This window comes from Buteo buteo, chromosome 2 (assembly GCF_964188355.1).
Source record: "Buteo buteo chromosome 2, bButBut1.hap1.1, whole genome shotgun sequence".
Classification (NCBI taxonomy): Eukaryota; Metazoa; Chordata; class Aves; order Accipitriformes; family Accipitridae; genus Buteo; species Buteo buteo.
The window spans coordinates 63,197,369-63,225,250 of record NC_134172.1 but is presented as its reverse complement, the minus strand read 5'-3'; the positions used below and the strand labels follow the sequence as shown (position 1 = coordinate 63,225,250).

General features: G+C 53.8%; 1 protein-coding gene across 4 annotated transcripts; it reads right to left on the bottom strand.

The window, feature by feature from the left end:
* Positions 1–110: 110 nt before the first annotated feature.
* Positions 111–27,349, bottom strand: L3MBTL1 (L3MBTL histone methyl-lysine binding protein 1). Of its 4 annotated transcripts, none has more exons than XM_075058358.1 (22): positions 27,170–27,349; positions 19,343–19,505; positions 16,913–17,136; positions 16,007–16,148; positions 15,718–15,856; positions 14,897–15,020; positions 14,242–14,329; positions 11,978–12,069; positions 11,234–11,338; positions 10,207–10,342; positions 9,588–9,688; positions 8,360–8,511; positions 7,296–7,372; positions 6,763–6,848; positions 6,077–6,187; positions 5,678–5,792; positions 5,326–5,425; positions 4,165–4,362; positions 3,792–3,838; positions 2,678–2,835; positions 1,958–2,020; positions 111–948 (listed from the first exon to the last, which is right to left on the bottom strand). In XM_075058358.1, exons 2-22 carry the CDS (start codon positions 19,476–19,478, stop codon positions 814–816), a joined length of 2,529 nt encoding a protein of 842 aa, XP_074914459.1. In that variant the 5' UTR covers positions 19,479–19,505; positions 27,170–27,349; the 3' UTR covers positions 111–813. The 4 variants fall into 4 exon arrangements, with proteins under 4 accessions (XP_074914459.1, XP_074914451.1, XP_074914477.1 ...); XM_075058350.1 differs by having other exon boundaries at positions 9,588–9,679; positions 27,170–27,293; XM_075058376.1 differs by lacking the exons at positions 19,343–19,505; positions 27,170–27,349 and adding an exon at positions 18,646–18,738 and having other exon boundaries at positions 16,913–16,996.
* Positions 27,350–27,882: the final 533 nt, after the last annotated feature.

Genomic DNA, 27,882 nt, shown 5'->3' with positions numbered 1-27,882 from the left:
AATGGAGCTTGTTCTATACCCACCCAGCCCTGGCCCTGTGGGGCACTGGGGCTGCTGCATTACAGTAAAGAGGAATAAAGCACAGATACTGGTTGTGGGCAGAGCAGCAACCAGGACACATTGCTCCCTGGAAGGGGCAAGAGGTGGGCCACTGGTTCCCAGTGCGGTGAAGGGGCAAAGCAAAATCGTCATCTGGCCTTAAAAGGGAAAGTCAAAAGAATTCAGAGAAAAAGGCAAAGTGAGCAGAAGCTCCTTGAGAGCATCCCTTGGAAACAATGTTAGCACAAGCCACTCCAGAGGAACACATTGAAGAAAAAAAAACACAAACAAAAAAAATGCAAACTCAGCTGCTGAGCAAAGCCAAGACCAGCCTTTAAATGGGTGCAAGCACATACACAGTCAGTCCCTTCCCTTATCTGCATGACTTCAGTAGTGGTGTCAGCCCCCAGCTGCTACACCCTCCGCACTGCTCCTCTGTCCCTCAACACCCCCCCCCCCCCGAATCAGTGCAGTCACAGCAGGACATGGGGGGCAGCTGTTACACTAGAACAGGCTAGTCCCATGTCCACCCTCTGTCCCTGCAGCCACCCCTGAGGCTTGGGGTCAAGCCTGTATCCAGTGCTGGAGGAGAAGGGCAGTGTGGAGTGGAGGGGAGAGGATGGGAGATGGACTGCTGGGAGAGTGGAGATGCGGCATCCGAGAGGACATGAGCAGGACATGACAAGCTGCACTCGGTCAGGGGGAATCTCTGTCCTGACCAGACAGTTTGGCAGCACCGGTACTGAGGGAGTGTCCCAGTTGGGCCAAGAAAAGTCACTTTAAGGTGTCATCAGCGTTCTTGAACATGAGGATGGCATTGTAGATCTTGAGTGCCGGGCCCAGCTTGACACTCATAATCTTGACGATGTCAGACTGCGTCAGCAAGAGGAACGCCTCACCGTCAATCATCTGGAGAGGAGAGCAGGGACAAAGGCACTCACCGAAAACCCAGGCTGTGACTTCCTAGGGACAGCCAGCACAGGCACAACCTGGGAACGTGCACAATTGCACTCATCCTCAGCCAGGTGCCACAGATGATGATCCCAGGGAGGAGGGCAGGGGCCACCCACAGCACTCCCACGCTGCCCCAGATAAGCCAGAGCTGCGAGCTCCCATGACCAGGAACCAGGCAGAGAGGGGGAGAGGCCCTTCCAGGGGCCGCCCCAGGAGCTCAAACTGCAGCCAGCCTGGGCTTCTGCACCAGAGTGTAACAAGCACAGCACACAGCCAGCAGGCAACTTGCTCTGGGCAAACACCCCTCCATTTCCTGCTCCAGGTTCCGGCACACGTGGAGGCTGCCTCCAGCTCAGCTTTGCGTGCCTGAGCGCCCTTAAAGCACAGGGGCTATTTACTAACAGGCTGAGACACTTGTTGTACCCAGCGTGCCCAGCATCGGCCTGCCCTGGGTGTACCGTACATGCCTGAAAGCAGCCCCTCTGTGTGTCTGTCCAGAGGGGTCTAAAAACAATGAACCTGCCTGACAGACAGCAATGCCACCAAACTGCTGTGCTGGTAAGAGGATGCAGGCAGGGAAGGATGAATGGGTGAAGAGTAAGCAGCTTCCCTCAAGAGGTGATGGTGCTATTAAGGCTGCAGCACCATCCTCCTCCTGCTCCCCCATCCTACCCTCCCCAGAGGGTCCATCCCTCAGCCATGCCAGGAAAACAGGGCAGCACAGCTCCTTGGGCGTCAGCATGTCCCCTCCTGTGACTGTATCTGCACAGGCAGACAGCTGCACACTCAAATGCAGTGGGGTTGCTGCCCCCAGGGCTGCAGGGTGGGATCGCTGCCAGCTGCTGGACATGCTCTCAGCATTCAGCAGCAACGTGCTGCAGGAAGGCCACTGGCCAATTCCTCCCTACTCTGTTGGCAAACAGCTATCCTTGGCCACCTGCACTCATCCTCCAGCCCTTCTCACCTCATCCTTGAAGAGCTTGGCTTGATCCTCGCAACCCGTCAGAGTCTGAACAAAGCTAAAGACCTTGGAATAAATTGAGAAAAATGTCAAGACAGAAGCAATGTTTATGGCTGGAGACCTCCCATGAGCCCACATCCTCACTTCCACAGAGGCATTTTGCACCCTGTAAGGTAACATGCGGCTGTTAGGGCACAGCTGGCTGCTGGGACTGATGCCAGAGTTCCAGCTACCCAGGCCTTCAGAGGGCCCATCATAGATGCCCAAGAAAGTGAAGGAAGGTGATGATGAAGAATCTGAGGTAAAGATTTCTTTTTCAGAGAAACAGGGAAGTGACTTCTTATCTGCAGAGTCTATGGTTTAATTTTTTAACCTGGCAAAGATGAAACTGATTGCTTTAGAAAACTGTAACATGCTAAATGAAGAGACTGCTGTTTGCCTTCACCTGCTTGCCCTGGGCTAGTGTCACATTCAAGCCAAGCGAGAACCTGGTAGTTCTGCATGTGCTTCCCAGAAGCTGCCATCAGGGCTCATGTCTGACAGCTGTCCATGCAGTACCACCCAAGCATGTCCAGCAGACCATCTTCTCACTAATGCAGGAAAGGGGCCGCTGAAGCACCTCCATGCCTTGTGCATGTACCATGGTGCTGCACAGCCAGGTAGAGTGCTTCCAGCCATGCCAACGGGTTAGGAGCCAGCATGCAGTCTTCAAAACCATCTTACCTCATCAATGGTCCACTTGGCCACTGTAGTTGCTGTGATGCCAGCCACACCCGGCAGGAGTTTGCAGTGCTGCTCCCAGCAGAGCGACAGGGAGCGGTCGGGGTGGGCAGACAGGGCAGACATGAAGAGCGATTGGTGCATATTGTCTGAAGAAATAGCTGGCAATAAAAATGCAAGATGTGATACAAGGTAGAAGGATGAGAACATCCCATCCCATCCTATCCTACAAGCCTTGGGGAAGGCCCCATTTAGGGGAGGGCCCAGGGCTGGCAGCAGATGGTCTCATGGGTCCAGGTATCAAGAGCTAGTGGTTGTCCCTTGAATTAATAGGATATCAGTGTATCCAAGTGTTCAGTTTGGTGGGATTGGGGATGGTGAGGGAAGAAGTTTAGAGACAAGCTTGTCTTTGCCTTGTTCTCACCACCTTCAATCGTTCATTTTCCATACTAAACTAGATTTCCATATCAAATCTCACACCAGAATGCCAGCCCATATCATTCAGTTCATTTCATGTTTTTAACAAAGCTTTTCCCTTGCTCTCTGCTCCAAGGAGTCAAGGATGGCTCCCAAGAAGACATCCTCTTCATTCATCCCCAGTGCTGGGGCAGGCAGCAGGACAGCCTATGGTAAAATGGGATACTGGCTGGAATAAATGTCAGTCATTGTCCTATATCAGTCAGAACTAAATGCCAAGCAAACTGTTTAGCATCGGTTTCTGTGCTGCAGCAATAATTTGGCATTTCACAACCACATTGATATTTTGGGGTACGGCAGCCACAGGATGAAGGCACAGCATCCCTGCCTGAAGAGGACAAAGCGCTGGGGAAAATGCACTGCCATAGAGGGAAGATCCCAATTCCCTGCCCTAAAGCACTCAAAGATTCACAGATGTAAACAGAGAGACATGATGAGGGACCTAGCAGAGCTCTGGTAAGAGGTAGGGACGTTCTTTGTCAGATGGCCAACTTTGGCAGTTGACCACAAGCTCCTCACTGGTGCTGACCTGCATGAGGTCTGAGCAAGTGAGTCAAGGCAGACCTGCCTCCAACAGCTACCACCCCAGCTCCTCAAGCCTTGCCCCTGTGGTGACACCGCGGCAGAGGATGGCACTTACTCTGGAAGTCTTCCTGCTGGATCTTCCGGTACTTTGGAGGTCGCCCTCTAAAGAGACAGGAAGACCGATTTCCAACTGGGTTGGGACTGGCCCGAGGGCCCTCCTCCACACCGCACAGAGCAATGCCTCGGCAGTGGGAGCAAGGATTACCTCTTGGACCCTGACCCAAAGGGTTGACAGCTAAAGACACAAAATGTGGGAAGAAAAACCAAGAAAGGTGCCCAACAGAGCTGGAAGGACAAACGCCAGCTGCCAGCAACTGTGCTCCCCCGCGGTCAAGGAGCCTCTCCAGCTTGGCCATCCCTCCCAGGGATGGCAGTCGTGGTACAGGGGCCCTGCACTGCTGCATGGGGCTCACCGGGCTTGCCCCTACCTCCCGTGGTGCCGAGATTTCTTTCGCTGAGGGAAGCCAATCAGGTTCCTCTTGCGAGTTGAGGCCTCCGTGTCGGACAAGTCTGCCTTAAGCCTGCCCTGGTTCTTCTCTGCCAGTGGGCACCCTGAGAGGCAGTAATGGGCCGTGAATCTCCCCGTCACGTGTCCTGACCCGTCACAACCCGGTGTGGGGCACTTCCTAGAGAACAGAGGGGAGGCAAGCGTCGGACCTGGCTCCCAGCAGCATGGGGGAGGCGAGCCAGCAGGGCCACGCCTCCACCCCCAAGCACGGGAAGCCATAGCCTTAGCCACGGAAAGCAGAGTACAGACGTGCTGAACAGATTCCCCGAGCGAGGGCGCTGGGTGCGTGGGCAGGGCACACCCAGTCCCTCCAGGTACAAACACCCGTCCCACCTTCTCCGCTGCCATCACAGTGACCCTGTGCAAGTCACCACAGTGCTGATCAAGCAGGTCATTGGGGTTCACAGAGTGTCCATCTTCCCTTCCTTGCCCCCACAGGCATCCAGACTAGCCTCAGAGTGAAAAGGAAGCAAGTGTCATGAGTGTGGCCAGTAGAGAAACCCCTGGGAGCCAGATCTGCCTTCCCCATCCTCACGGATGTTCCACCATACTCGCTCCTCTCGATGCCAGCCTGCCATGCTGGGGTCAGCACTACACCATGCCTGGCTTCCCCTGGAAAAGGTCATGCAAGCAACTGACTGAGCTGGGGGAGATGCACTGTTCCTTCTCAGGACTTCCCAGCTCACAACCTCACAGTGAAAGGCATCCATGGGGGCAGGAGGAACATCATCCTCGAAGCTGGCATCAGTGAACAGCATCTTAGAGGCACTGTCCCCTGCATAGCCCATATGTCCCCACAGGCAGATGGGCATGTAGGGCACCCCCAGGGGCTCTGGGTGCCACAGGACAGCCGCAGAGTAGGAGCTCACAGGACTTACACTAGCCATAGACTCCAGGCTGTCTTGGGGCCTGGCCTAAAGAGAGCAAGGGCTGCCCCTAAGCCGGGGGCAGAGCCAGGCGTGGGCTGGGTGCAGGGAAGGGCTGGTTGCTGGCGGGGGTGGCAGGTACAGAGGCGCGGAGGAAGGGCTGGCACGAGCCAGCAGTGAAGCTGTGCCCCTCTGAGCCATGCTGGCGAGCTCACCTGTGGTGAAAGCTGTACTTGGAGCTCTTGGTGTGAGGAATGCTCTTGCAGCCCAGGGTTGGGCAGCCCCCATGGGCAGAGGAGGCTGGTTCCTTTGGCCCTAGACCAGGAAGAGAAACAGGAGATACACTATCATGGCTGCAGCCCCAGGCAGAGCCAGGGCTCTGGGCTCCCTGCCTGTGCCAAATCAGGAGGACTTTTCCAACTGACAACTCTACAGAAAAGCCCTTCCTCTCTGCCCATCCTTGGCCAGCACCTGCCTTCCTATTTCTGCGCACAAGCAGGTGGTGACAGTGGGGATCTGGCACGCTTGGGCCCTGGTATGAGGGACTGACCCAGGCACATGACTTACTGAGAGGGGGCTGCAGTGGGTGTCCAGTTTTTGAGCACCAGCCTATGGGGTGGATGTCCGGATGATCTGCATCAATCCAGAAGTCATAGACATGACTCCAGCCATCAAAATGGATCTGGGGAGACAAGTAGAGAGGTCACCCTTCAAACCTCAGGGCACCTCTCTGAGGAGTTCTGGAGCCCTCCAAGCTGAGAGCAAGCAGCATGGTAGAGCTGAACTGCAGCACAAGGCTCTCCTCCACTCCTGGAGCCAGGCACTGGGACCTGCCAACCTCTGCACGGTGTGCTTCCACAGACCTCCACACACTGTGCCACTGCAACTGGCAGTGAGTTGGGAAGGGCAGGAGCAAGCCACCACAGTGCCTGGTCACAGGTTCAGCACTGAGACTCCAGCACCCACCTTTATCCTATGGTCTTCCACATCCTCCACACTGGCCACTCGGATGAAGGAAGGAGTCCTCCTGTCCACTGCCTCCAGCTTCATGTTGACCAGGAAGCTGTGGGGTGGGCGCTGAGGCCAGGAAGAATCCAGGTCAGTGGGGAGCAGAGCCTTTCTTCGGGCTCCCACTCCCCATGGCAGCTTTCCCAGCAGTGTGTGCTCCTCAAGCCCAGCCCCCAGCCCTGGCCTGTCTGGGTAAGAGCCATCCCAGCTGACAGTGGCAACAGCAGAGAGTGGAGACAGGCCTCCTGGATCTAAGCTGTGTTTCAACAAGATGGGAAAGCTGTGCCCAAGGGAAGAAGGTCTCCAAGAGACACATTTTTGTGATTTATATTGCAGCCACACTTGGCTGGTCACAGCTGCTCTTGCTGCAGTTGGAGACAACAACTATAAAGCAAGCCTAAATGATTTCCCGCCATCCGGATCCTGTCTAGCCAAGGGGATGGTCATACTTTCCATTTTTCCCAGTTTTGAAATATTTGCGCAGGATAGCCCTGACTTCTGAACCTTGAGCGTAGATCCAAACCCCAGGCCTGTGGCAGGAGCATACTGAACATCACTTGACTTTTCATAAAAGCAAAGACCTGTCAATGGAGAAAACCCAAATTCCTGCCCAAGCACAGTGGAGCAGATGATGTGGCACTCACCACTTTAAAGGCCCAGGCTGGGACAGCAGATGCTCCAGTTTCCTTTAAGTACTTTTCCCAGGTGAAGTTGTCGGGGTCAGGATAATCTAGAAGGGGGAAGATGCAGAAGGTGAGATACACCTGCAGGGAGACAGAAAATACCCCAGAATGTCTTACTGCCTCGAAGGACCAACCAAGTCTGTGTCAGGCACACAGGAACCTGAGAGACATCAAGAAGTACTACTATTTTCTCATGGACCATGAAATCCAGGGTACAAGGAAGCAGAAACATCTGGGCCTGCACAGACAGCTTGGATGTCCTCGTGTCTCCACTTGGCCCGACACAACTGCCATGCTGCACCTGAACACATGTACAGGAGCCTTGGCAGGACCATGCCACCTCCCTGGCTGTGGCCCTGCTGAAGGAAACTGCCTCATCTGCAGACAAGCAAGGGCCATGGGGTTTGCGCCCCCAGGCTCCCCACGCCACCCTGGGAAGCCTGTCCCCAAGGGGATGTGGCAGCAAAGGCTGCGTTCCCAGGACACTGACTCACCTTGAGGAGGTGTGAGGGGTTTGCCATGCTCCTGACACCATCCAACTGGGTGGATGTATGGACTGCTGGGGTCACACCTAGAAAACACACCCAAACTCTTACATAGGGCTGACATACCCGGCTCATCACTGCGAGACAGCGCAGGCTGCAGGGGCTCAGGGCAGGCCACTTGGTGGCACCCCCCAGGCCTGCACCATCAGCAAAAGCCCCTGCAGAAGCTGAGGTCTTCTACAGCACCCTTGTCCCTGAGTGACCCAGGGAACCACGGGTGCTGGCAAGGCAAAGGCCCAACATGAACACACCCCAGGTGCAAGCCCTGACACAGAGCTGCCCAGGGAACAGCAACCCTTTGCTGCAAGTGGGGAGACAGGCCATGCCTTTCAGAGCTCGGAGCAGTGGGACCTGAGCAACTCGGGGGGAGCTCATGTCCTGGTCACGGCTCCAAGTAGGTCACAGCACACTCGGGTGCTGCTGCTTCACAGGTCTGCCCTGGGACAGAGCAGGTAGCTGCCCAGCACCAGAGAGGGAGGAGTAGCTGGGGACAGAAACTGCTGCAGCCCCACAGCTCCTCAGGGCAAGAAGTAAGAGAAGGTCAGAGGTCTCCAGCCACAAAGGAACCAGTTGCTCTCAGAATCCTGACTGCGCTAACTGGCCATTTTAATTGGCCTTATCCAGCCTCAACTAGGACACCTCCCCACCCCAGCCACAATCCCCTGCCTAAAGATGCAGGGGCTCCTTTTAAGATCAGGCCTTCAGTCTCTGCATTGCAGGTGGCCCCATCTTCCAGGTGGATTTCAGGGCAAGCCCACAGCATGCAATCACATCTGTCTTTGCCCCACGTTAATTACAAGGCCATGGCAATATCCCAGGCGGTGATGTGGAACCAGTAAAGGTTTGTCCCCCGGCACAGGGGGTGACCCTCTGCCTCACTGGACCACTGGTGGCCTGTCTGCAGCAGCATGCTGGGATTGTCCCACATTTTCCCGAGCAGCCCATCACTCTTGCTGAAGCAATGGCAGGGTGTCTCCCCAGCACTGGCACCCCAGGAACCTCTGTGCACTTACCAGTAGTCGTAAGTATCATCCCAGTTGTCAAAGTGCACCAAAAAGCGATTGTCCACCACGTCAGTCACTGTGGCAACACAGATCAGGGAAGGGTTCATGCGGTCCACAGCTTCAAGCTTCATGCCCACCTCGAAGCCTGGGGAAGCCTCGTGCTGGGAGAAGAGAGGTACAGGTTTCTTTCAGAACCGCAATCCCAGTGCCCTCCTCACCACTTCCCTTGCCTGCTGCAAGGAGGCACCTGCCCAAACCCTCCTAAAACCAGACCCTCCCTGGACTCCAGGCAGGCCCAGGATCACTTAGGATCCCAGAAGGGCAGTACCTTGCTCTGCATGCAAGAAAAGAGGCAGAGGGTAAGTAACTTGGCTAGGCCACACAAAGGAAGAGGAAAAGAAATCTTCAGACCCTCAGGAACTTCTATAAGTAGTAACCTCCAAGAGGAAAACAGCCTCCAACTTACACTGATTCATATTTTGTCACAGAACACTTGTCTGCGGTCACGCTTCTGCAGTGTTAGCAGTGACCATGGCTTGGCAGCAGCAATACCCTAGGCTTGGCAGGAGGAGCTAGGATGGGACCCTTCATCCCACCTTGCCTTTATTTCTTGGACCCAAAATCTGTGCAAAATGCTGTGTCCCATGCTAGTGGGATTGTTGCAGCAATGAACAGGAGGGTTTAGACACAATAAATAACTTGAAAAGGCTGATTTATCAGTAGGTTGAGTTTCCTCTGTAGCTGACAAAGAAAGCATCAGCATTTTGCACTCCGCTATATTCCAACTTTCCTTACCCAAGCTGCCATATGAAAAATAAGGGCAGAGACAGAAACAATGAACACACAAAACAGAGACAAAAGAATTAGTTATCAAACATTAACTGAGAGTTTTTGGCAAAACAATTGTTGAGAGTAGCAGTTATTTCTCCTCACCAGTACTTTTCCAACAGATTTAACTGTCCACGAGACCGACCTGGATGAAACAGTGAATCAGACCAGTGCCAATTTTGGGCACACCAAACTAGTGTCCAAGCTACAGATCCTCAGCAGCAAAGCATGCCACATCTCATTAAGCAATGCCAGCAGTACAATCTCCTGGCCATCTGCACTGTAGGCTTGAGAAGCGTGGGGTGGACAGAGAAAAGCCCAGCACTGGCAGAGGCAGTCTGCTCAGCTGGAGGGGAAGAAGCCACACCTGAACCTGCAGGCTCCGGCAGAAGGAGAAGCTGCTACTCACAGTGTTTCGGACCATGAAGAGGTGCTTAGGAGCTGCCTGAGCCTTTGTTATCTTCAGGTAGTTTGTCCAGCTGAATTCTTCTTCCTTATAACCTACAACCCCTCATGAAGACAAATGAGAGCACCGAATTCACCAAGAGCAGCCAGGAGGTCGTGAGGCCGAGACTGGCCATCCCCGACCAGCCGTCAGCCTGCCAGGCATGTCCTGCTGTGGGCAGATGGGGTCTACGGCAGCCCTGGGAAACCCAAAGCCCATGGCTTAGGCCCAATGGCTGATTTTGAAGGAGCACTAGGAAATGTTGGCAGCGGAGTGGAAATCCAGAGCTCAACTCCTCCCCAGAAAGCATCAGTCCCACCTGCCCTGGGGCACAGCTGCTGGCTCTAGCCTGGCACTGGGACATCCAGGGTGACACGGCTTTGCCCCAAAAGGGAGTGAGGAGAGATCTTTAGCGTGATGGGTGGCTGAAATGTTGTCCTGTGGAACACCCCCAGCACAGCAGCATCCCTTCCTGGGCCCCATGGAGCCACCCTGTCCCCATCTCCAGCTCTACATTTGGGAGCCCACTACTTGTCCCCCTCCTTCAACAGGACCCATGAACTGAGACTTGCTAACTCCTTACCTTTTGGGGGCTGAAGTTTGTGCCCCGTCTCCTCAAACCAGCCAGCAGGGTGGATGTCGGGGGAGTCAGCATTCAGCCAGAAATCATGGCACTCAGAGTAGCCATCAAAGTGGAGGCGCATCCGGTAACCACACACCTATCAGCAAGGAGGGCAGGAAAAGGAAAGGACCATGTAAACCCCCTGCTGTCCCTGGCTGAGCATTGCACACACCTCCCCTCCCACACATAATCTCAGCATACCACTTAGGGAAGCCAAGAGTCAATCATAGGCCAATGCCCAAATAGGGAAGCACATGCCAGTCGCAGAAGGTGTCCATCACAGAACAGGGTAAATGCAAGGCTACCATAAGCCAGCCCTGATAAGGGAGGTTCAGGCTGGTGCATGAGATGCCACGGTGGGGCACCTTGATGGATCCAGCAAGAGCAAGGATTCCCTTTTCTGCACCTGGGGGAGATGCTGGTGCAGGGATTTTGGCTAAATGCCATACTGCTTTGGCAAAATCTCTCCAGCAGCAAGAAGAGCAGCCACTGTTGTATGGCTGATCTCTCTGCCTGCCTGGGGAGCACTGTGAGCCAAGGCTGGTTCGGCTGCCACATGGCTGAGCAGAAAGCCCCACAGACAGAGGGCCTCCACGGACACAAGGAAGAGCAATGCAATGCCTCCACACCCTCCATCTCAAGGGCTCAGACCTGTCTGAGGAGCACCAGCAGTAAGATAAGCTGTTGCCATCACCACAGTCTCTCCCTCCATGGCCCTGCTGTGTCAGGGTGATAAAGAGACCAACTAGGCTGGGGCATGACAGCTGCTCTACAGAGCTGTTTCCTGCCCCTCCAAACTGGAAGGAAACTCCTCATTTGCTTGACCAAGGTGCTGGAGTGCCACCTCATGTCATGGAGCAGCATGCAGGCAAGGGCCCAAAGCCAGTCTCCTCCACAGCCCAGCTGGCAGCACCTCCCCTCCCACAGAGCCTCCTGCTGCACAGGTGTGAGGAGGAACCACAGAACACGGGAACCGGAGGCGCCTTACCTCAGCCACTGTCAGGATAAAGTACATAGATGGGTGCTGTGGATCAATCCCCTCCAGCTTCATCCCCACTTTAAAGCCGTTCTTGTGCTGGGAAGCTACTTGGTACTGGAAACAAAAATTAAACTACAATGTAAAAAACGACACAGGTAGTTGGGTCTAGAACCATCCCAAGGAGCAACCATCAGGCAACGGGAGCTGCTGGGACCAGGAGATTGTGGGCCACAGGTCATGTTGTCATCCAAATTTTAATTCTTTTCCCATACAAAAACACATTCTTCCACCTCCTTGTGGGTTTGCATCTCTTGCTACTGGCAGGGCAGGGTGCCCCTAGGCTAACAGCTGCAGCCAGGGAGAGTGGGGCACAGGTCTGGCTCCTTTTGCACCCTGGCAATCAGACGCCTGGGAGCAGGGGTGCAGCACATCAGCGTGGCCTCAGAAGAGCCCATACCTGGCTTTGAGGAAGGGCTGGAAAGGCTCCATCACCTGCCAGAGCTACAGGGGTGTCCTAGGCAAATGTGGGGTGCTTGGGATGGGGGACAGCACCCTGCTGGGGAGTGGGACTTGGGGCAAATCAAAACTGGAGGCTGACTGGTCACCTCCAGGTGAAGATGGGAGCTTACTTATTGCTCAGAGTCCCACAAAATAGGGAAGCAAGGAAGAGAGGAGAAGGAGGAGGGGTGGGAAAAAAAAGGGAAAGGAAAGAGAAGATGAAAGAAGGAAAAAGACAGGAAAATCCCAACTCACATCCTGGAAGAGATCTAAAGGGGCAGCGACAGCTTTCTGCTCCTCCAAGTAGGACGCCCAAGACCAGACTTCTTTCTTCTCCTCACTGGCACCTGAGCGCAGCACAAACGCACACACAAGAGGCGCTGCTGAGGGTCTGCTCCAGCCTCCGTCCCTGCCTCGGGGCAGTGCAGAGGGCAGGCAAGCACATGGCTCCCACTGGGGCCGCATCCCATTCTCACGCACAGGCCTGCATCCCTGCAAAGCTCAGCACCATCCTACCAGAGCCCCTTCACGAGCAAACCTGGCTGGTTGTCCAAGGAGGGACAGAGCTAAGAGGCCCCCTCTCACACAGGTCCCCATGACCCAATGTCCTCTGTCACTGTACAATGTTCTAGCAAGGCACCGAAGGAGCCTGAGGGACAAGCCATCCTGTGCAAAGCATCAGGACACCTCTGCAACCAGTCCTCCTCCAGCTAGTACATCCGAAACGGCCACAGCACTGATGGATTTGGGACAGCCAGCAGGATCCATCCAGAGGTCTGGGAATCACTCGCAGCTGCAAGGGGCTCCCGGCCAGTCAAACCAGCAGCGAGCTCACCTCCCGCCACCACTCCAGAGGCACCAGCTCTGCTATCCTTGCTCTGAGACAATCACCTGGGCCCCCCTTGGCACACCAGCACCACCCTGATACCCTAGAGATGCATTTACCCTTACGGTATTCAGGAAAAGAAGACAACATCGTCTCTTCATAGGCAGGGAGGTAATCCTTCGTGCCTTCAGCCCCTTTGGGAAGGCCACAAAGGCCTTATCCAGGGCACATGAGACACATGCCAAGTCTCTTGCTTTCCAGCCACTTTCTCTCCCTGCTTCATAGTGCCTGAAGGGACTCCAGGAATGCTGTGCCTATTCCAGCACTGAGTAATTCACAGCTACAGGCCAGCCATGGCAGACAGCCTTTGGTAGGACAGGCCAGAAAGGCAGGGAAAAACAAACCAACTCCTTCCTCCCTTGGGCTTAGTGGAAGCGGAGATGGAAAAAATAGGAACTTGCAGAAGAAATTAAAGCTGAGCTTCAGTGAGCAAGGTTACTAACCTAGATGCTGAGCTAATACTTAAGAGTGACAAACACCTTTATGATTCTTTAGGACATAGAAAAAAGTGGCAGGCATGTTTGGGGAATCTGTAAGTACAAGCTCTGCACTTCTGGAGAATGACAAATACACCTGGAGATAGAGCATACACTGACTCTGCTGCACTGAAGCATCCAGGTGTATATTTTGTTTGCTGATGTACTTCTAAAATAAGAGAAAAATGCTAAAATAACAAGGCTCATCACTGCTTACTTGTATGCAGCAGGGAAGGTTACATGCTCAGGGCTCAGACTGTAGAGAAAAGGACCTGGCAAGCAAGTATGAGATCTTTTTTTAATAGTGGTTAACTCAGTGTAACATCAGGGGTTAATGACATCTGGCCCCTGCTACTGTCCCTACATTTGGCTATGGAGAAGAGCATGAAACTGGAGGAGTTTAATTTTAAAATTACTTTGAGTATGACCTTTCACTATGCAAAGACAAAAAGTTTCCCATAAATGTTTATTTTCAGTATTTTCCCCAGTTTTCCTTCCCCCTTACCCCCATCACACTGCAGAGAAAAAAATCAAACAAGCAAACACTGCATCCCTCAACTTGTCTCCTTTCCCGCTGTGTTGACAGCTCTGCATTTGAGATCTCCTCTGATATGGTCCAGGAATAGATCCACACAAGATGAGACAACCCCAAATCACCCAGCTTCAGCTGCACCAGACCTACAGGAGCAGCTCCCAAACTTGTGAGCTCCTGATAACATGAGGGAAGTTCCCTGTAAGACCGTTCAAAGCAGGGGCAAAGCCAGACATGGTGCAGAGTTACACTACTGCTCAGGATAGTGCCTCTTGGAGCAAACACAGTATCCACAAGCAAGTAATAAATTCAGCTCCCAAGGGAAGGGACCAGAAAGCACTGTACAGTATGGCCCAGTGCCTGAAGAAGACACAGCCGTATCTGTAAGGGTGCACCCTTCCCATGGAGAGAAAGAGAGGAAAGGAGAGAAATGGAAAGAGACAGAGAGAGCGGGATCAAGCCAGCAGAGGAGCTTACAAGCCTTCAGGAACATGTACCACTGCATTGTACTGGGTGTTTGACTCTGCTGGAGCACCAAAATGCTGGCCCAGCCCCACAGTACCACAGCTGGACCCCACAGCCATGGCGAGAGCGCTCACCCCACCGCCCGCCTAGCCCTCCATACCGTGCTGGCTCCCATTCCACGCATCAGCCTCTGGATTGCTGATGACAGAGTCTCCTGCAGAGTTTTTCCTCTCTTCCTGCTTTTCTTCCTAGACATGAGAGCAGACAAAAAAGAAACCCATTGTGTTGGAGGTCTGCACAGTGGTTTATACTGTATTGTACCCTCACACCAGTGCAAAGGACCATACCGTGCCGGGAGCCCAAGGGGGATTTTTATGCTGAGTGGTAGCAATCACAACCGGAGTGGACTGGCAAGCAGAGCTTCCTTGCCTCATCAGTCACTCTCCCTTCCCCAGGATACACATCATGCAGATAAACACTCTCTTACTTCAACACTTACTTTGGCGGCCCAGACTCAAGAGAGCAGTTGAGAGTGCTGGATACCTACAGCCCAATGTGGACATGTCTAGCACTGCCCAATCCAAGGTGCTCAGCATGCCAAACAGCCAGCCAAGTGTCTAGAAGCCCTAATGCTCCACACATTCAAGTCTTTTTGGTATTAACAGCCTACAGGTTACCCTTTTGACATATAGCTGACACAGCACTGAAAAGCACCAATGAGAACTGCACGCACCCTCAGTGCATACAGGGGTGTCCCATGCCCCACCCTTGACATCAGCATGTGCACACACATCCCCTCCCTGCGCTCTTCCTACCATTTGCTCAGATTCATATTCTTCCTCTGAAGGGCTCTGGTAGTCCTTCCTCTTTCGTTTCTTCACTGGCTTTAGGATTTCAGTGGCATTGTTGCTGCTGGCAGAGTTTTCCACAATGACGGACCTGCATGGAAGAAGGGTAAGTAAACCTACTGCAGTATGGTACGTGGCAATGGATAGGGTGTCAGTAAGGGAGTGGTTGCTGGAGAATCACTGTCACCCCATTTCTTACTCATACGTGCTCCCATCCCTCCTGCCTAATGTATGTGCCCCTCTTGGCACACAAGTTGGCAAGAAGTTAGAACCAGGGTACAGACCAGAATCACCCTCACACACTTGGGTGTCAGAAACCTGAATCCAGGGATGGATCAAAAGCAATCTAGTTTCACAGCAGGGCTCTAAGTTGCATCAGTCACACAGAGATGTTGGAAAACGAGTCCCAGCAGACACACATTAGTAAGCAGAGGGGCTGGAAATGCCCTCATGACCCATGCCTCCCACTGCTGCTCAGCCTGGAAGCACCCACTACAGCAACCTCCTGCTGCAGCCCTGCTCCAGCAGATACATGTTTATGAGGCCACAAATTGGGCAGGAGAAAATCTGGCGCCTGTGCTTCCTGCTGTCCCCTGGGACAAGTCTTGATCCCCCCACAGTGCAGCCAGGGCACTCCACCTACAGGAAAGAGAGAAACAAGTGGGGTCCCCAGCACCTGCCAGAGACAGATGCGCTTGCATCCCTTGCTGGAGCATGTGGACAAGGGGAGGCAGGGCAGACAGACAGATGGATATGGCTCTGTATGGAGCAGACTCCCCTTCCTTCACCTTTCTTTGAACTGCTGGTGACAGTGCTCGCTGCAGAAGCCCCTGCCTTCCCGGGCTCCATCTGACACATGTCTCCGGCCACAGGTATCACAGTGGCACATGCTTTCTGCTGTTGGCAGCTTGGTCTGCTCTGGCACATCTGAGTCAGAGAGAAGAGGAGCAGTGAGGCACAAGGTACAGCAAAGGAAGGAGAGCAGGAAGCAGGAGACATTTGCCTTGCTCAGGGCCTATGCCAAACACCCGCTGGATAACAGTACCCACCCCAGAAATGCCACCATGGTGTCCTTACCCTGAGCAGTAGGATTGTCCCTGCTGGTGGGTGCCACCTCTGAGTCCCCATCTTTCTCTGTCTGACCCTCCTTTATAGCTTCCACTGGAGGCATCTTATCAGCACTCACCACCTTCAGCGTCCCATACTCGTTTATTCGAAACTATGTCATTGAACCAAAAAAACAAGGAAAAATAGTTAACAAGGAGGATAGAAATGTAACTTGATAGCTAGTGGGTGCATGCGAGCTCTGAGAATGAGAGGGACATGGTTCAGTCATTAGCGCATCCAACAAGAGGACAGGTCTTCTGATGATAGAGGTGAGCACAGCACCAAAGTCACCTGTTCTGCTGCCCCTCCTTGCAGCCTGTGCTGGCCACTGAGCCTGCCAGGGCAAGCACACTGCCTGCACTTGGGTGAGACCAGCACCAGCTGGCAGCACAAGGGGCAGGGCGGTGGCTGGAGGATGTGGTGCCCTGAGGCTAAGAAATCAATGCATTTTGTGCAAGCTATTTCACATACCAAGCGGTACACCTAAAGGCACCTGCTGTCTGATGAGCGCAAGGCCACTGTTTCCAGGGTGAGTGCAGGAGTTTGGTGAGAGCCAACTCCATGGCACAGCTTGGAAAAGAAAGATGCCCTGCACAGCAGTAACATCCCTCTGCCTGCTGCAGCCCCCCAGCGTGCTCTCTCTTGCTAAGCTCACAAGATGGGAGGGGCATAGGGATGGGGCACAATAAGAGCCTCGCAGAGCAGGAATAGGTGGGATCCTCCAGCTGGGGTGCGGGTACTGCCAGGGGCCACTTCACATCCTGGTGGTCCCTGCCTGGCACAGGCTGAGGGACTGCCACTTACAAGGGGCAAGCAGCTCCAGGGAGTGTGGGGGGAGGGGGGTGTGCAAACACAGTGGCCCAGGGCTACACTTACCCGCAGGTTACTCCCAGGCAAAGTAGCCACCCCATCTTTCCACTCCAGCACACGGACTGTGCTGCAGGTCTGCACCCCGCTGATCTGGGGAATGACAGTAGCTGTGATGGGCTCACTCCCTGCTCCCCTCTCTGGCCTCTCAGCCCCTGTGCTTCTCTGTGGTTCCCTGGGGAATCGCTGAATTTCTAAGGTGCTCGTGGGAAGGTTGATGGTAGTGGCATTTGCTTGAGAAGGGAAGAAAGGAAACAAACAACCAGAGGCATACACAGAACACTTAACTGATGCAAACAGGGCTCAAAGGCAGCACAGAATGACAGAGAGGACATGGTCTCCCAGCTGAGGGCTCACTGCTGTGGGCTAAAGCACCCACAAGCAGGCAGCACGACCCAACAAGATCTACAGCCAGCAATGGCTTGTGCTGTGGGGTGGCACCAACACTATCCACATTCAAGGGTTCCTACTTCAGCCTAACCTCAGACTATTCCCATGATCAGGATGCCCTGATGTGGCAGGAGTGTGCTGGCGAGCTCCTGGACTGCATCTTCCAGTTCAGTTTCATTCCAAAGGAACACACTGTGCAACCCAGGGCCATTCCACAGTGGGAACCGAGGCACTGGGAGCAAGAAAAATTGGGAGATTTGCTTCTAAAGAACACCCCTGGTTTCACCTAACACACATTCATGCTTTCCTTGCACACCTCCTGAAAGATGCTGGTCAGCTGGGCTGAAAATTGTTGTCCCAATTTTCAAGAAGGGTAAGAAGGACGACCCTGGTAATTACAGGCCTGTCAGTCTCACTTCAGTGCCTAGTAAAATTATGGAGAAGGTTATTCTGGGAGTTATTGAAAAACACTTGAGAGACAGTGCAGTCATTGGTCATAGCCAACACAGGTTCATGAAGGGAAAGTCCTGCTTAAGTAACTTAATTTCCTTTTATGATAAGGTCACCCATCTACTTGACCAAGGGAAGCCAGTAGATGTGGGTTTTTTGGATTTTAGCAAAGCTTTTGATACTGTCTCTCACAGTATCCTTCTGGACAAAATATCCAGCACACAGCTAGACAAGTCCATAATATGTTGGGTGAACAACTGGCTGATGGGTTGGCCTCAAAGACTTACAGTAAATGGGGTCACATCAGGCTGGTGGCCAGTCACCAGTGGGGTTCTGCAGGGATCAATTTTAGGGCCAGTGCTCTTTAATGTTTTTATAAATGATCTGGATGGAGGAGTCAAATGTATATTAAGTAAGTTTTTGCCAATGACACTAAATTAGGAGAAGCTGTGGACTCCCTTGAGGGTAGAGAGGCCTTACAGAGATCTGGATAAACTAGAGAGCTGAGCAATCACCAACTGTATAAAATTTAACAAGAGCAAGTGTCAGATTCTGCACCTGGGACGGGTTAATCCTGGTTATGTGTACAAACTGGGTGACGAGAGGCTGGAGAGCAGCCCCGCGGAAAGAGATCGGGGGTTTGGGTTCATGGCAAGTTGAATGGGAGTCAGCGGTGTGCCCTGGCAGCCAAAAGGGCCAGCTGTGTCCTAGGGTGCATCAGGCACAGCATCGCTAGCTGGTCGAGGGGGGTGATTGTCCCACTCTACACCGCACTGGTGCAGCCCCACCTTGAGTACTGGGTGCAGTTTTGGGCACCTCAATACAGAAAGGACATCAAACTGCTAGAGTGTGTCCGGAGGAGGGCGACCAAGATGGTGAAAGGTCTCGAGGGCAAGACTTACGAGGAGCGGCTGAGGTCACTTGGCTTGTTCAGCTTGGAGAAGAGAAGGCTGAGGGGTGCCCTCATCGCAGTCTACAACTTCCTCAAGGGGGGCAGCGGAGGGGGAGGTGCTGATCTCCTCTCTCTGGTGACCAGCGATAGGACACGAGGAAATGGAATGAAGCTGCGTCAGGGGAAGTTCAGATTGGACATTAGGAAAAGGTTCTTCACTGAGAGGGTGGTCGGTCCCTGGAACAGGCTCCCCAGGGAAGTGGTCACGGCACCAAGCCTGTCAGAGTTCAGGGAGCGTCTGGACAACGCTCTCAGTCATATGGTTTAGTTTTAGGTAGTCCTGCAAGGAGCAGGGAGTTGGACTTGATGATCCTTATGGGTCCCTTCCAACTTGAGATATTCTGTGTTCTGTGGTAAGCGGCAACCCAGGAGCCCACATGCCCTGCAGAGCAGGCACCCAGCACACCATGCTGCACTGGCACAGGGCCCCAGACATCAGGGCTTTAGTTTAAAACTCAAGAGGTTTTGATCGGCCACAAATTGTCCAAGTGATGTGGGATAGCCACAGAGAACCTCTAAGATGGCAACAGCAGCACGGCTTTGCCTCCCAAGGTTTGGGAAGAGCACAGATATACAATGAACGTGAGGTATCAACGTGAGGGGAGAAGGCTGGGGAGGCACCAGTTAGAGAGGACAGTTCCACATACCTGGTATGATGAAGGCAGTTGTTGGCAGGTGGGTGCTCTGCACAGTGCTCTCAGTGGTGACCACATGGACACTGACCTCCCCAGCAGCATTCCCCTTTGTGCTTCTCACAACCTCCATCTCTGCTCTGCTGTCCATCACCTTGCCTGGGCACAGAGCAAGATACTGGAAGACAGTTAAGAAAGAAATCAAGTTGGGTACAAGTACAAACATGACAAAGGAGTGAGAAAGAGACTGTGGAGGATGGTCCCTCCCTTTCCACCATCTCTCAGCAGAAACCCCTGTAAGACATATTAAAGGTCCATTGAACCCAACAGAGAACAGCATGAAGGTCACAGCTGGTACCAACACGACCTAGTAAAGCCCCTGTTGCAAGATCCCAGCTCCGAGCCTGCAAATGGCAAGGGTTTTTTCTTACCTGGCACCACCATAAGATGGTACAAGCACAGCAGGTCCACCACAAGCTATGTCTGCTCCTGGCTCCCACTGGGGCCTACATCACTCTGACACAGACTGTGACTGAGGGTTGGCAAATCCTACCCTGGAGAAGACGGAGGTCCCTGAAGCTCCCTTTCCAGTTCTCCCATTGGGCAGTCACCCTTGATCTTCTAACTGGCTGTAAGAGGGAATTTCACAAGTGACAGGAGTTAACCAGGGCAGGTTGGGGGGGAGTGGAACATGAAGTCCACTGCATGCAACTGAGTTTCTCACAAGACTGGTGATGTTCAACCCATTTAGCCATGAATTTCAAGGAGTAGGCAAGGTGTCAGGGCCGTGAGAGTACTACTGCGCCTTACTGGCCCTGACCAGCCTTCCCTGGGACCCCCACCCATGGGCCCAGGGGCTCCGTGTCAGCCCACCCTCAGCCTGCCTATGCCATGCTGCAGCAGTGCTGGTCTCCAGCTGCTGTCTGGCAGCAGTGGGACCTGACCTGCCAGCTGGCATCCCGGCGTGATCTTGGACCTTGCCTGCTGACCTGAGCTCCTCACTGGACCTGGCCACAGTGGCCCTGCCAGCTGCCTTCCTCAGTTCCCTGCTCCTGGGCTAGCAGCTGGCCCCTGCTGTGCCCCAGCAGGCAGGACGGTGCCTACACCAGGATAGCCCCAAACCAGGGCCTGCCTGCAAAACAGAGGAAAGAACAGCATTGCCTCCCAGTGCCGAGGTGAGGGAGGGCTCTTGGCACTGCTCCTGCCCTAGTGAAAAACACAATGGACACCCAGAGCTAAGCAGAAAACCAGCAGTATCATCAGATGTGCTCGGGGAAGGCAGAATTCTCCATGCCTGCTGAAAATGATGGTCCGAGTGTCCCAGAGACCGCTGGAGTCTGAGGACGCTGGGCTGGGGAGGGATTTTGGACCTGCCCTGTTTCCCACACCCTCGTCAAAGCAGTTGCTGCCAGGATGGAGGCAGGGCTGCTATGGGGCTAAGTAGGGGACCATGCTCTTGTCTGGGTTGCTTTTGATGCAACCTAAATTCGAAAGAGAAGACAGCCATGTGGAAAACAGGATGATCATTTCAGTGAAGCATGGTTAAGTAAGAATTTGGTTACAAAGGGGAAAGTCTGAAATTTTAAAATCAGAGACATTAAGATAAAGGTGTTGCAACCAGAGGGTAAAGAGTGGGATGGTGTGCTCAGGTTAGGGGAGGATCTACTTCTTCCTCTCTCTTACAGTGCTGTCAGGTTTGTGATCAGAAATACGTGATGTTCAATTGACAGATGGTATGGACCTTTAAGGCCCTCCAGGTGCAATGTCAGAAAAGCACTGTTAAGTGTTGGGAGAACTGAAGGAACCGAGTCATTCAGCTGGACACCAGACTTCAACTGAAAGCCAAAATGAATTTGGCAGCCAACCTGTCTTGGTGCTTCCTAATACCCACCAGGAACCTATCTGCTTTCTTAGGAACTTAAATCTGATATTTATCCTTGATTCATCACTTGGGTCAGATATTTCAAGGGCAACTCCTCATTTTGTGTGAGCTCTTGGCTTTTTTTTTTTATTATTTAAACAGAACTTCAGACTGAAATGCCTAGAAAGGAAGAGAAATAACTAGATCCAGTGCCCAAGCTGGGTGATGCTCAAACTCATCTCTACAGCAGTCTATGATGTGAACACAATAGCAAATAATTGCACAGGAAATAACCAGCAGTAATTATCACGTGTCAAACACTCTCCAACTCCTTGCAAGGCTGCCTCCTGATGCTGTCGAGACTGGTTCTCCTGTGCCTTTTGAGTTCAGGGTGAACAGAATTAATTTGGATTATAGATTGTGGCACTATTCCTTAAACTGAAAGAATTAAATAACTGAGATTTAGGACTTAACCTCCAGACAATCCCTCCTCCAACAGCCTCCTGGGACAGAACTCGCTGCAGCAAAAGGCATGTCCCCCCACTGTATTACTGCTGGGCAGCCCAGCTCAGAGGGTCAAGAGCCCTCGAAGGAGCTTGAGGGAGGCAGAGGACCCCACCCAGCCCATGGCCCTGCCCTACAACAAACTGTCACTCCGGTTCCTCTTATCTGCCCCTGAGCAGCACTGTCCATGCTTTCCCTGGCACTTCTGGCCAAAGCAACCTCTTTCTTGTTGGCAGAAAGCTTTCCCTAACACCCTGCCCCAATTCCTGCCCTTTGAGCTCACGTGGAGCACAAATTCTGCAAACAACTCCCGCAGCATGTGTCCTGCTCCAACCCGCAGGGGAGCAAAGACTTTGAGGTCCTGGACACCATAAAACCTTATGCTTACAGATGTCTCGAGGCATGTTTCTTTCTTTTTAAGATCCATGGGGGGAGACAGGTCCAAAGCTATTCCAAGGCCACACATGAGCAGCAAGAACATTGTCGGTGTGAACCTGTAAGCACACCGTTGCCACAGCTGAAACCAGCGACCCCCAGGGCTCTCCCACCTCTTGTCAAGGGCTTCCATGGTGTTAGACAACAATTTACCACCAACACTGTTCACATCAACCATAGCACACATTGTTAAACTTTTAACTCAGGATTTCTGAGATAACTCCTGCACAAAGAGTCCCAAGCCCCAGAACACTGCTCTGGACCACTGCCCCACAATGCCTTGGAGCCTTGCTGGTGGGACAGGTGTGGGCATGACACGACACCCAGGCTGCAGAACTCCATCCCCAACCCAGAGGAGTGAGAATCAGGATTGGAGACATTGTTTGCAGCTCACGGTTTTCAAAAGCCTAGCAGAAAAAACCCTGGAAGCCCAGGAGCAGCATATGAGCCAAAGGGGAGAAGAGAACAAGCATCTCTGTAAAGGAGCACAGTCACAGCTATGATCTGCCCTAGCATCAGTGTCACAGCAGGAAAAAGGCACTGGTACACCTCCCTGTGGACAACCCCGTTCCCTGAGAGCAGGACCTCTGACAGATGTCGGGGAGAGGATGCCTGCGGCTGAGACAAGTCCAGTTGCTTCAGCGCATGGAGCCAAAGCCCAGGCAGGTACCACCATGCCAGAGATGACTTCAAGGGGTCTCCTTCAAGCCCTGGTATGACCCATTAAGGATTGCAGGATAATTCAGGCTGGAAGGAACCTCAGGAGGTCTCTAGTCCAACCTCCTGCTCACAGCAGGGTCAGCTATGAGATCAGACCAGGTTGCTCAGGGCTTTATCCAGTCTGGTCTTGAAAACCTCCCAGGATGGAAACCATACTTCCTGCAAATTAGCACAACAATTAGCAACAAACTAACACATTGCCTTTCTGAAGACTGCTCTCGACAATGATCACAAGGTTTATTTATTTTCTAAATTTTTTTATTTAGTTGGGATCTTAAAAAGCTTTTAGCTTACATGTGCCCCAGTGACATCTGATAAAACTCTGCCCTGCCCCAACAGGACCAGAATTAGGCCAACATGTAGTAGCTTTCAAAAATCCCACCATCCAGATTTTAACTTAGCAAGCACTTGTAGAGGTGACAGCTATTTTGGACTTATCAGTGAGGCCCTGAGTTCTCCATTTTTCCTGGTATTTATTGAGTGTAACTCTGTATGTCTTACAGAGGGTGTAGGTCAGCCCCACTCCCCAACAAGCCTGCCAGTCTTTCCTTTAGGTCCACAAGGACCTAAAACTCTGCACACCCACTCCTCTCTTCTGCCTTCTGCTGAGGGACAGCCAAGGACCTTGGGCTCCCACTCTGGAGAAGCCAGACAGGAGAGAAGCCATCCTAGGAAACCCTGGCCACACACACACGCTGACCTGTAGTCCCTCCAGAGACCACTACAACACGCTGGGTGGAAGGAGGAATTTTTCAAGACAACTTTCATCCAGAAGAGCTTGCTCTCTTTCTTGGCCTGCTTTACTTCAGTAAAGCAGTTCTTGCAATCACATTCTCCATGTATGAGTACATACATGCATATGGCCATATGTCTGCAGTCAGACCCCACCAGCCTATTTCAGCCAGTTTTGATAGCAAAATTAGATGTCTCTGTAACAGTGGTCTCTATCAGAGTAAAACCCTCAAGTTTGGGAAACCAGGCATCTGCACAGAGAACAGGGTCTCTGCATTGCCCCTCACCTCTTACGGGAGGGCATCAGCACGGAGCACAGGCTGAACTTCCCAAGCACCAGAGAGTGGCTGGGGACAGCTGATCTGTGCACACATATTCACACATGCAGAGGAAACTGGCCACAAAACACACATTTTACAGTAACCAGGCTTCACTGTTTCCGCTGCTCACAAAGTTTTGAGCTCATCAAACAAGAAACATCGGGTGTTGGCACACCAGCACTCTGCACCAGCGACACAGGGGCTTGGAAAGCAAGTGTTTCTACAGTTGCTATACACACGAGCCTCCAGCTCTGCCACAGTCTCACACCCACCCTCTCACAAAACCACAACAAAGCCAGGGAATGATCTGCTCTTTGGAAAGAGGAGGGATACACTGTGTGCAACAGGTGATAGAGGAGCACAGAGAAAAGCAGCTCCCAGCACAGAGATGCTGTACAGCCCTGTCAGCACTTTATAAAGCACAGTCTGGTCAAAATATGTGTTTCTTTTCATCACAAAATTGGCTTAAAATAACTATTTCAAAGAACATTAACATGTTCATTGGCTTTGTGGCTTCTCAGATTTTTAAATATTCCTGAAATCTGCACTGGTGTATGCTGGGGGCCACCCAGCTGGAAAGCAGCTTGACGGAAAAGGTGCACAGCAGGTTGACCATGAGCCAGCAATATGCCCTTGCAGAAAAGGCAGCAAACAAACGGTGTCCTGGGCTGCATTAGGAGGAGTTTCACAGCACGTGGAGGGAGGTGATCCTTCCCCTCTGCTCAGCACTGGTGAGCCCACCCCTGGAGTGCTGGGTCTAGTGCTGGGCTCCCCAGTGCAAGAGAGACAGGGACAGGCTGGAGAGAGTCCAGCGAAGGGCCATGAAGGGGATGAAGGGACTGGAGCATTTTTGCTAAGAGGAGAGGCTGAGAGAGCTGGGACTGTTCAGCCTGGAGCAGAGCAGGCTCAGGGGGATCCCACCAGTGTGTATAAATACCTGGAGGGAGGGTGCAGAGAGAACGGAGCCAGGCTCTTCTCAGTGGTGCCGAGGGACAGGACCAGAGGCCATGGGCACAAACTGGAACACAGGAGGGTCCTTCTGAACATCAGGAAACACTTTTTCACTGTGAGGGTGGCTGAGCGCTGGCACAGGTTGCCCAGGGAGGTGGTGGAGTCTCCATCCATGGAGATGATGCCTGGACATGGTCCAGCTGCCTCTGGGTGGCCCTGATGGAGCAGGGGGTTGGACAAGGTGACCTCTGGAGGTGCCTCCAACCACAACCAGCCGGTGATTCTGTGAATTATTTTTTCAGGAATTTCCACAGAGAGCTTCCCCATCCTTAACAACAGCTGAAACATGGATTATTAATTACCTCCAGTGGCAAAATTGAGCCTTTAAGAAAAAGCACCAGCTGGGAGCATGCTAAAACTGCAAGCGGTACACCAGAGCACTGCAGAGACATGGTGGGCTGGGAGCTGCTCCCTTGGATCTTCCACTGTCTTCTGGCATTGCCCAGGGCAGGTGTTTAAAAGACTAATGGCACTGCAGAAAGTATTTGCTCCATATACACACAGGAGCACACTCAATAACACCCTTTGCACATGCAGGTTGCCCAGTGGAGAAAGGCAAACATACACACCTCTTCCCTTTCAAATCTGACTGTTGCTTTAAACCCAGAAGGCAATGCCTCCTCTGGAATAAACCAGGAGCCACAAAGTCCTCCTAGGTTCTGCTGCAGCATGGGATGAGGTTCGGAATGGACCATGGTCTTTATCAACATCTCAAAACAGGATGAAATGTCCTTCCATGCAGTAAGATGCTGCTCGTGTTGCACGTTTCAAAACATGAAATAGATTCTGCGAAGATAGAGATCGGAGGGAGAAGGGCAAGAGAGCAGCAAGCTGCCTTCAGCTTTAGGTTTAGACACAGCTAACAAAGCAGAGACACTTGGGCTGGGTGTCACCTGCTGTCCCCAGGAGTGTCATTGCCACCGGGACTAGCTCTTGGGCCTGTGGATCTGCTCAGACCCACAGATGGGGAGAATGAGCAGTTACCAGTGATCTCGTGTGCCACCACAAAGGGCTCAAGGTGACACCATCCAAGCTCAATGCTGAGGCCAGAAGGCAGCCTGAAGCCTGGGCAGCTCCGACTGGGCACAGACCCCCAGCCACTGCTGAGAGAGGCACAAAGGGGACACCCGCATCCCACCTTCCACTCTGCTGCCGTAAGCCACTGCCTACTGATAGCACCAGGCCTGCTGCTGCATCCAGCCTTGCACAGAGTTAGGGCATAACACAGGATCGTTTTCCACAAGTGCAAGTTACACTCATAAGCAGGCGGAAACATCCAAAGAGGATTGATACATGATCCCAAAACACTTCAAAGCGTCCAGTCTTTTATTTTCTTTTATAACTAGTGAAGAAATAAATCCAGAACCTGACCTAGACCATGTGGAGCATCCTCTCTGTAGCCTGGGCTGTTTGTCCTGTGTCCTGCTAGGCTGGACTAATGTCCTCCATGCTGCAGGACCCTTTCAAGGACTGCAGCGGTGTCATCTTCAGGCTCCAGGACAGCACGTGCTCATGAGGTGTTTGAGAAACACCAGAAGGAACACGGTCAAGCATCCACCCTGGAAGGGGCTTCCAACCTCTGTGTGTCCCAGAGAGGATCCCTTGGGAAAGCCAGGGAAGAACAGTCCCATTCCCTGTCTCTGCTTGGCACCACTGGGTCATGTCCAGGTAGCGCCTGGCACCACACACACCCAGCTGGGGCCAGTCAGCCCAGTGGGACCTGCAGCTGCACCAGTACAGAACCTGCCCAAAGAAGATAAGCACCTGTACGTCCTTTTTTTTTTTTTTCTTTTGCTTAAGATATCCCCCACTGTTGGGCACAGTGGCTTGCCTTGAGAAAAAATACTTCGCTGCACATGAATGTTACAGTCCTAAAACGGCCCACAGCGAGCCCGCCGTCCCCCCCGCGGGGCGGGCAGCCCCCGGCCCGGCCCGCTCCATTTCACTCCACTCTCGGCCGCCTCCACCGCCCGGCCGCAGCTCCCCCCCCCCCGCCGCGGCCCGGCCGGTACCGTGCCCCCGCCGCCCGCCTCGGCCAGGACGCGGGCCGGGGCGGCTTCCGATGAAAGGCGGCAATGGCGGAGCGTCCCTCCCCCGCCGGGCCCGGGGCCGCCCCGGCTGCAGGGGGCGGCGCGGAGCGGGCCCGGCCCCGGCCCCGCCATCCCATCCCAGCCCCGGGCCCGGGCTTCCCCCGTGGGGGAAAAATCGAAGGCGGGGAGGCGGCCCCCGGGCTGGGCAGTGCCCGGCCGCGCTCCTTACCTCCACGGCGGGGCCCAGCGGCCGGGGCCCGGCCAGGGCGCTTGACTCCGAGCCGCAGCGGGGCTGCCCGGCCCGGCGTGCGCTGCACAGAGCCGCCTTACGGCTGGGCCGCCGCCACCGCGGCGCCCGCACGGCCCGGCCCGGCCCGGCCCGGGGGTGGCGGGGCTGCGAGCAGGGGCCGCACCGGGCGGGGGGGGGGGGGAAGGGGGGGGCTTGGGCGGCGGAGCCCGCGGCGGGAGGGGCGCTGGGCCGGGCCGCGCGTGAGTGCGAGTGTGCGTGTGTGCGCGGGGGGGGGGGAGGGGGCGGTAATTGGGCAGGTTGAAAATGCATGCACTTAATGAGCGCCGTCGCCATGGCAACCCGTGTATTCCTCCACGCCGCAGTGGCAGTGTTAATCCCGCCGCAGGATTTCGGGGAGCTGCCTGGCGGGGAAAGCGGGGGGGGGGCGGTCGCCAGGGCAACGCCCGGGCCGCGGAGCCCCCCCAGCCAGGGCCAGCCGCCCCCCCCCCCCCCTCCGGCCCTTCCCATGGCAGAGGCTGGCGGGCACGGAGCCCCTTGTCCCTAGGACGCTGAGGAGCCCGAGGCTGGCACTGGTCACCCCAAGGCAAATGCTGAGCTCTGGGGGTCCCAGCGCCCCCCATCCTTGCCGGGCACAGTGGCCGTGGGGTGGCTGACACACAATTTTCCAGTGTTTTTCTCTCCTGGGTTAGATG

Bases quoted from the DNA above. Each gene is read 5' to 3' on its own strand.
- L3MBTL1 (XM_075058358.1), bottom strand. From the start codon at position 19,478: ATGGACAGCAGAGCAGAGATGGAGGTTGTGAGAAGCACAAAGGGGAAT. The intron at 10,343-11,233 runs GTAAGGCGCCTC...CCTTGCTGATAG, and splicing joins TTATCCTGACAGTGGCTGAG to GTGTGTGGTTACCGGATGCG. The intron at 4,363-5,325 runs GTGAGCTCGCCA...TCTGTTCTCTAG, and splicing joins AAGTACAGCTTTCACCACAG to GAAGTGCCCCACACCGGGTT.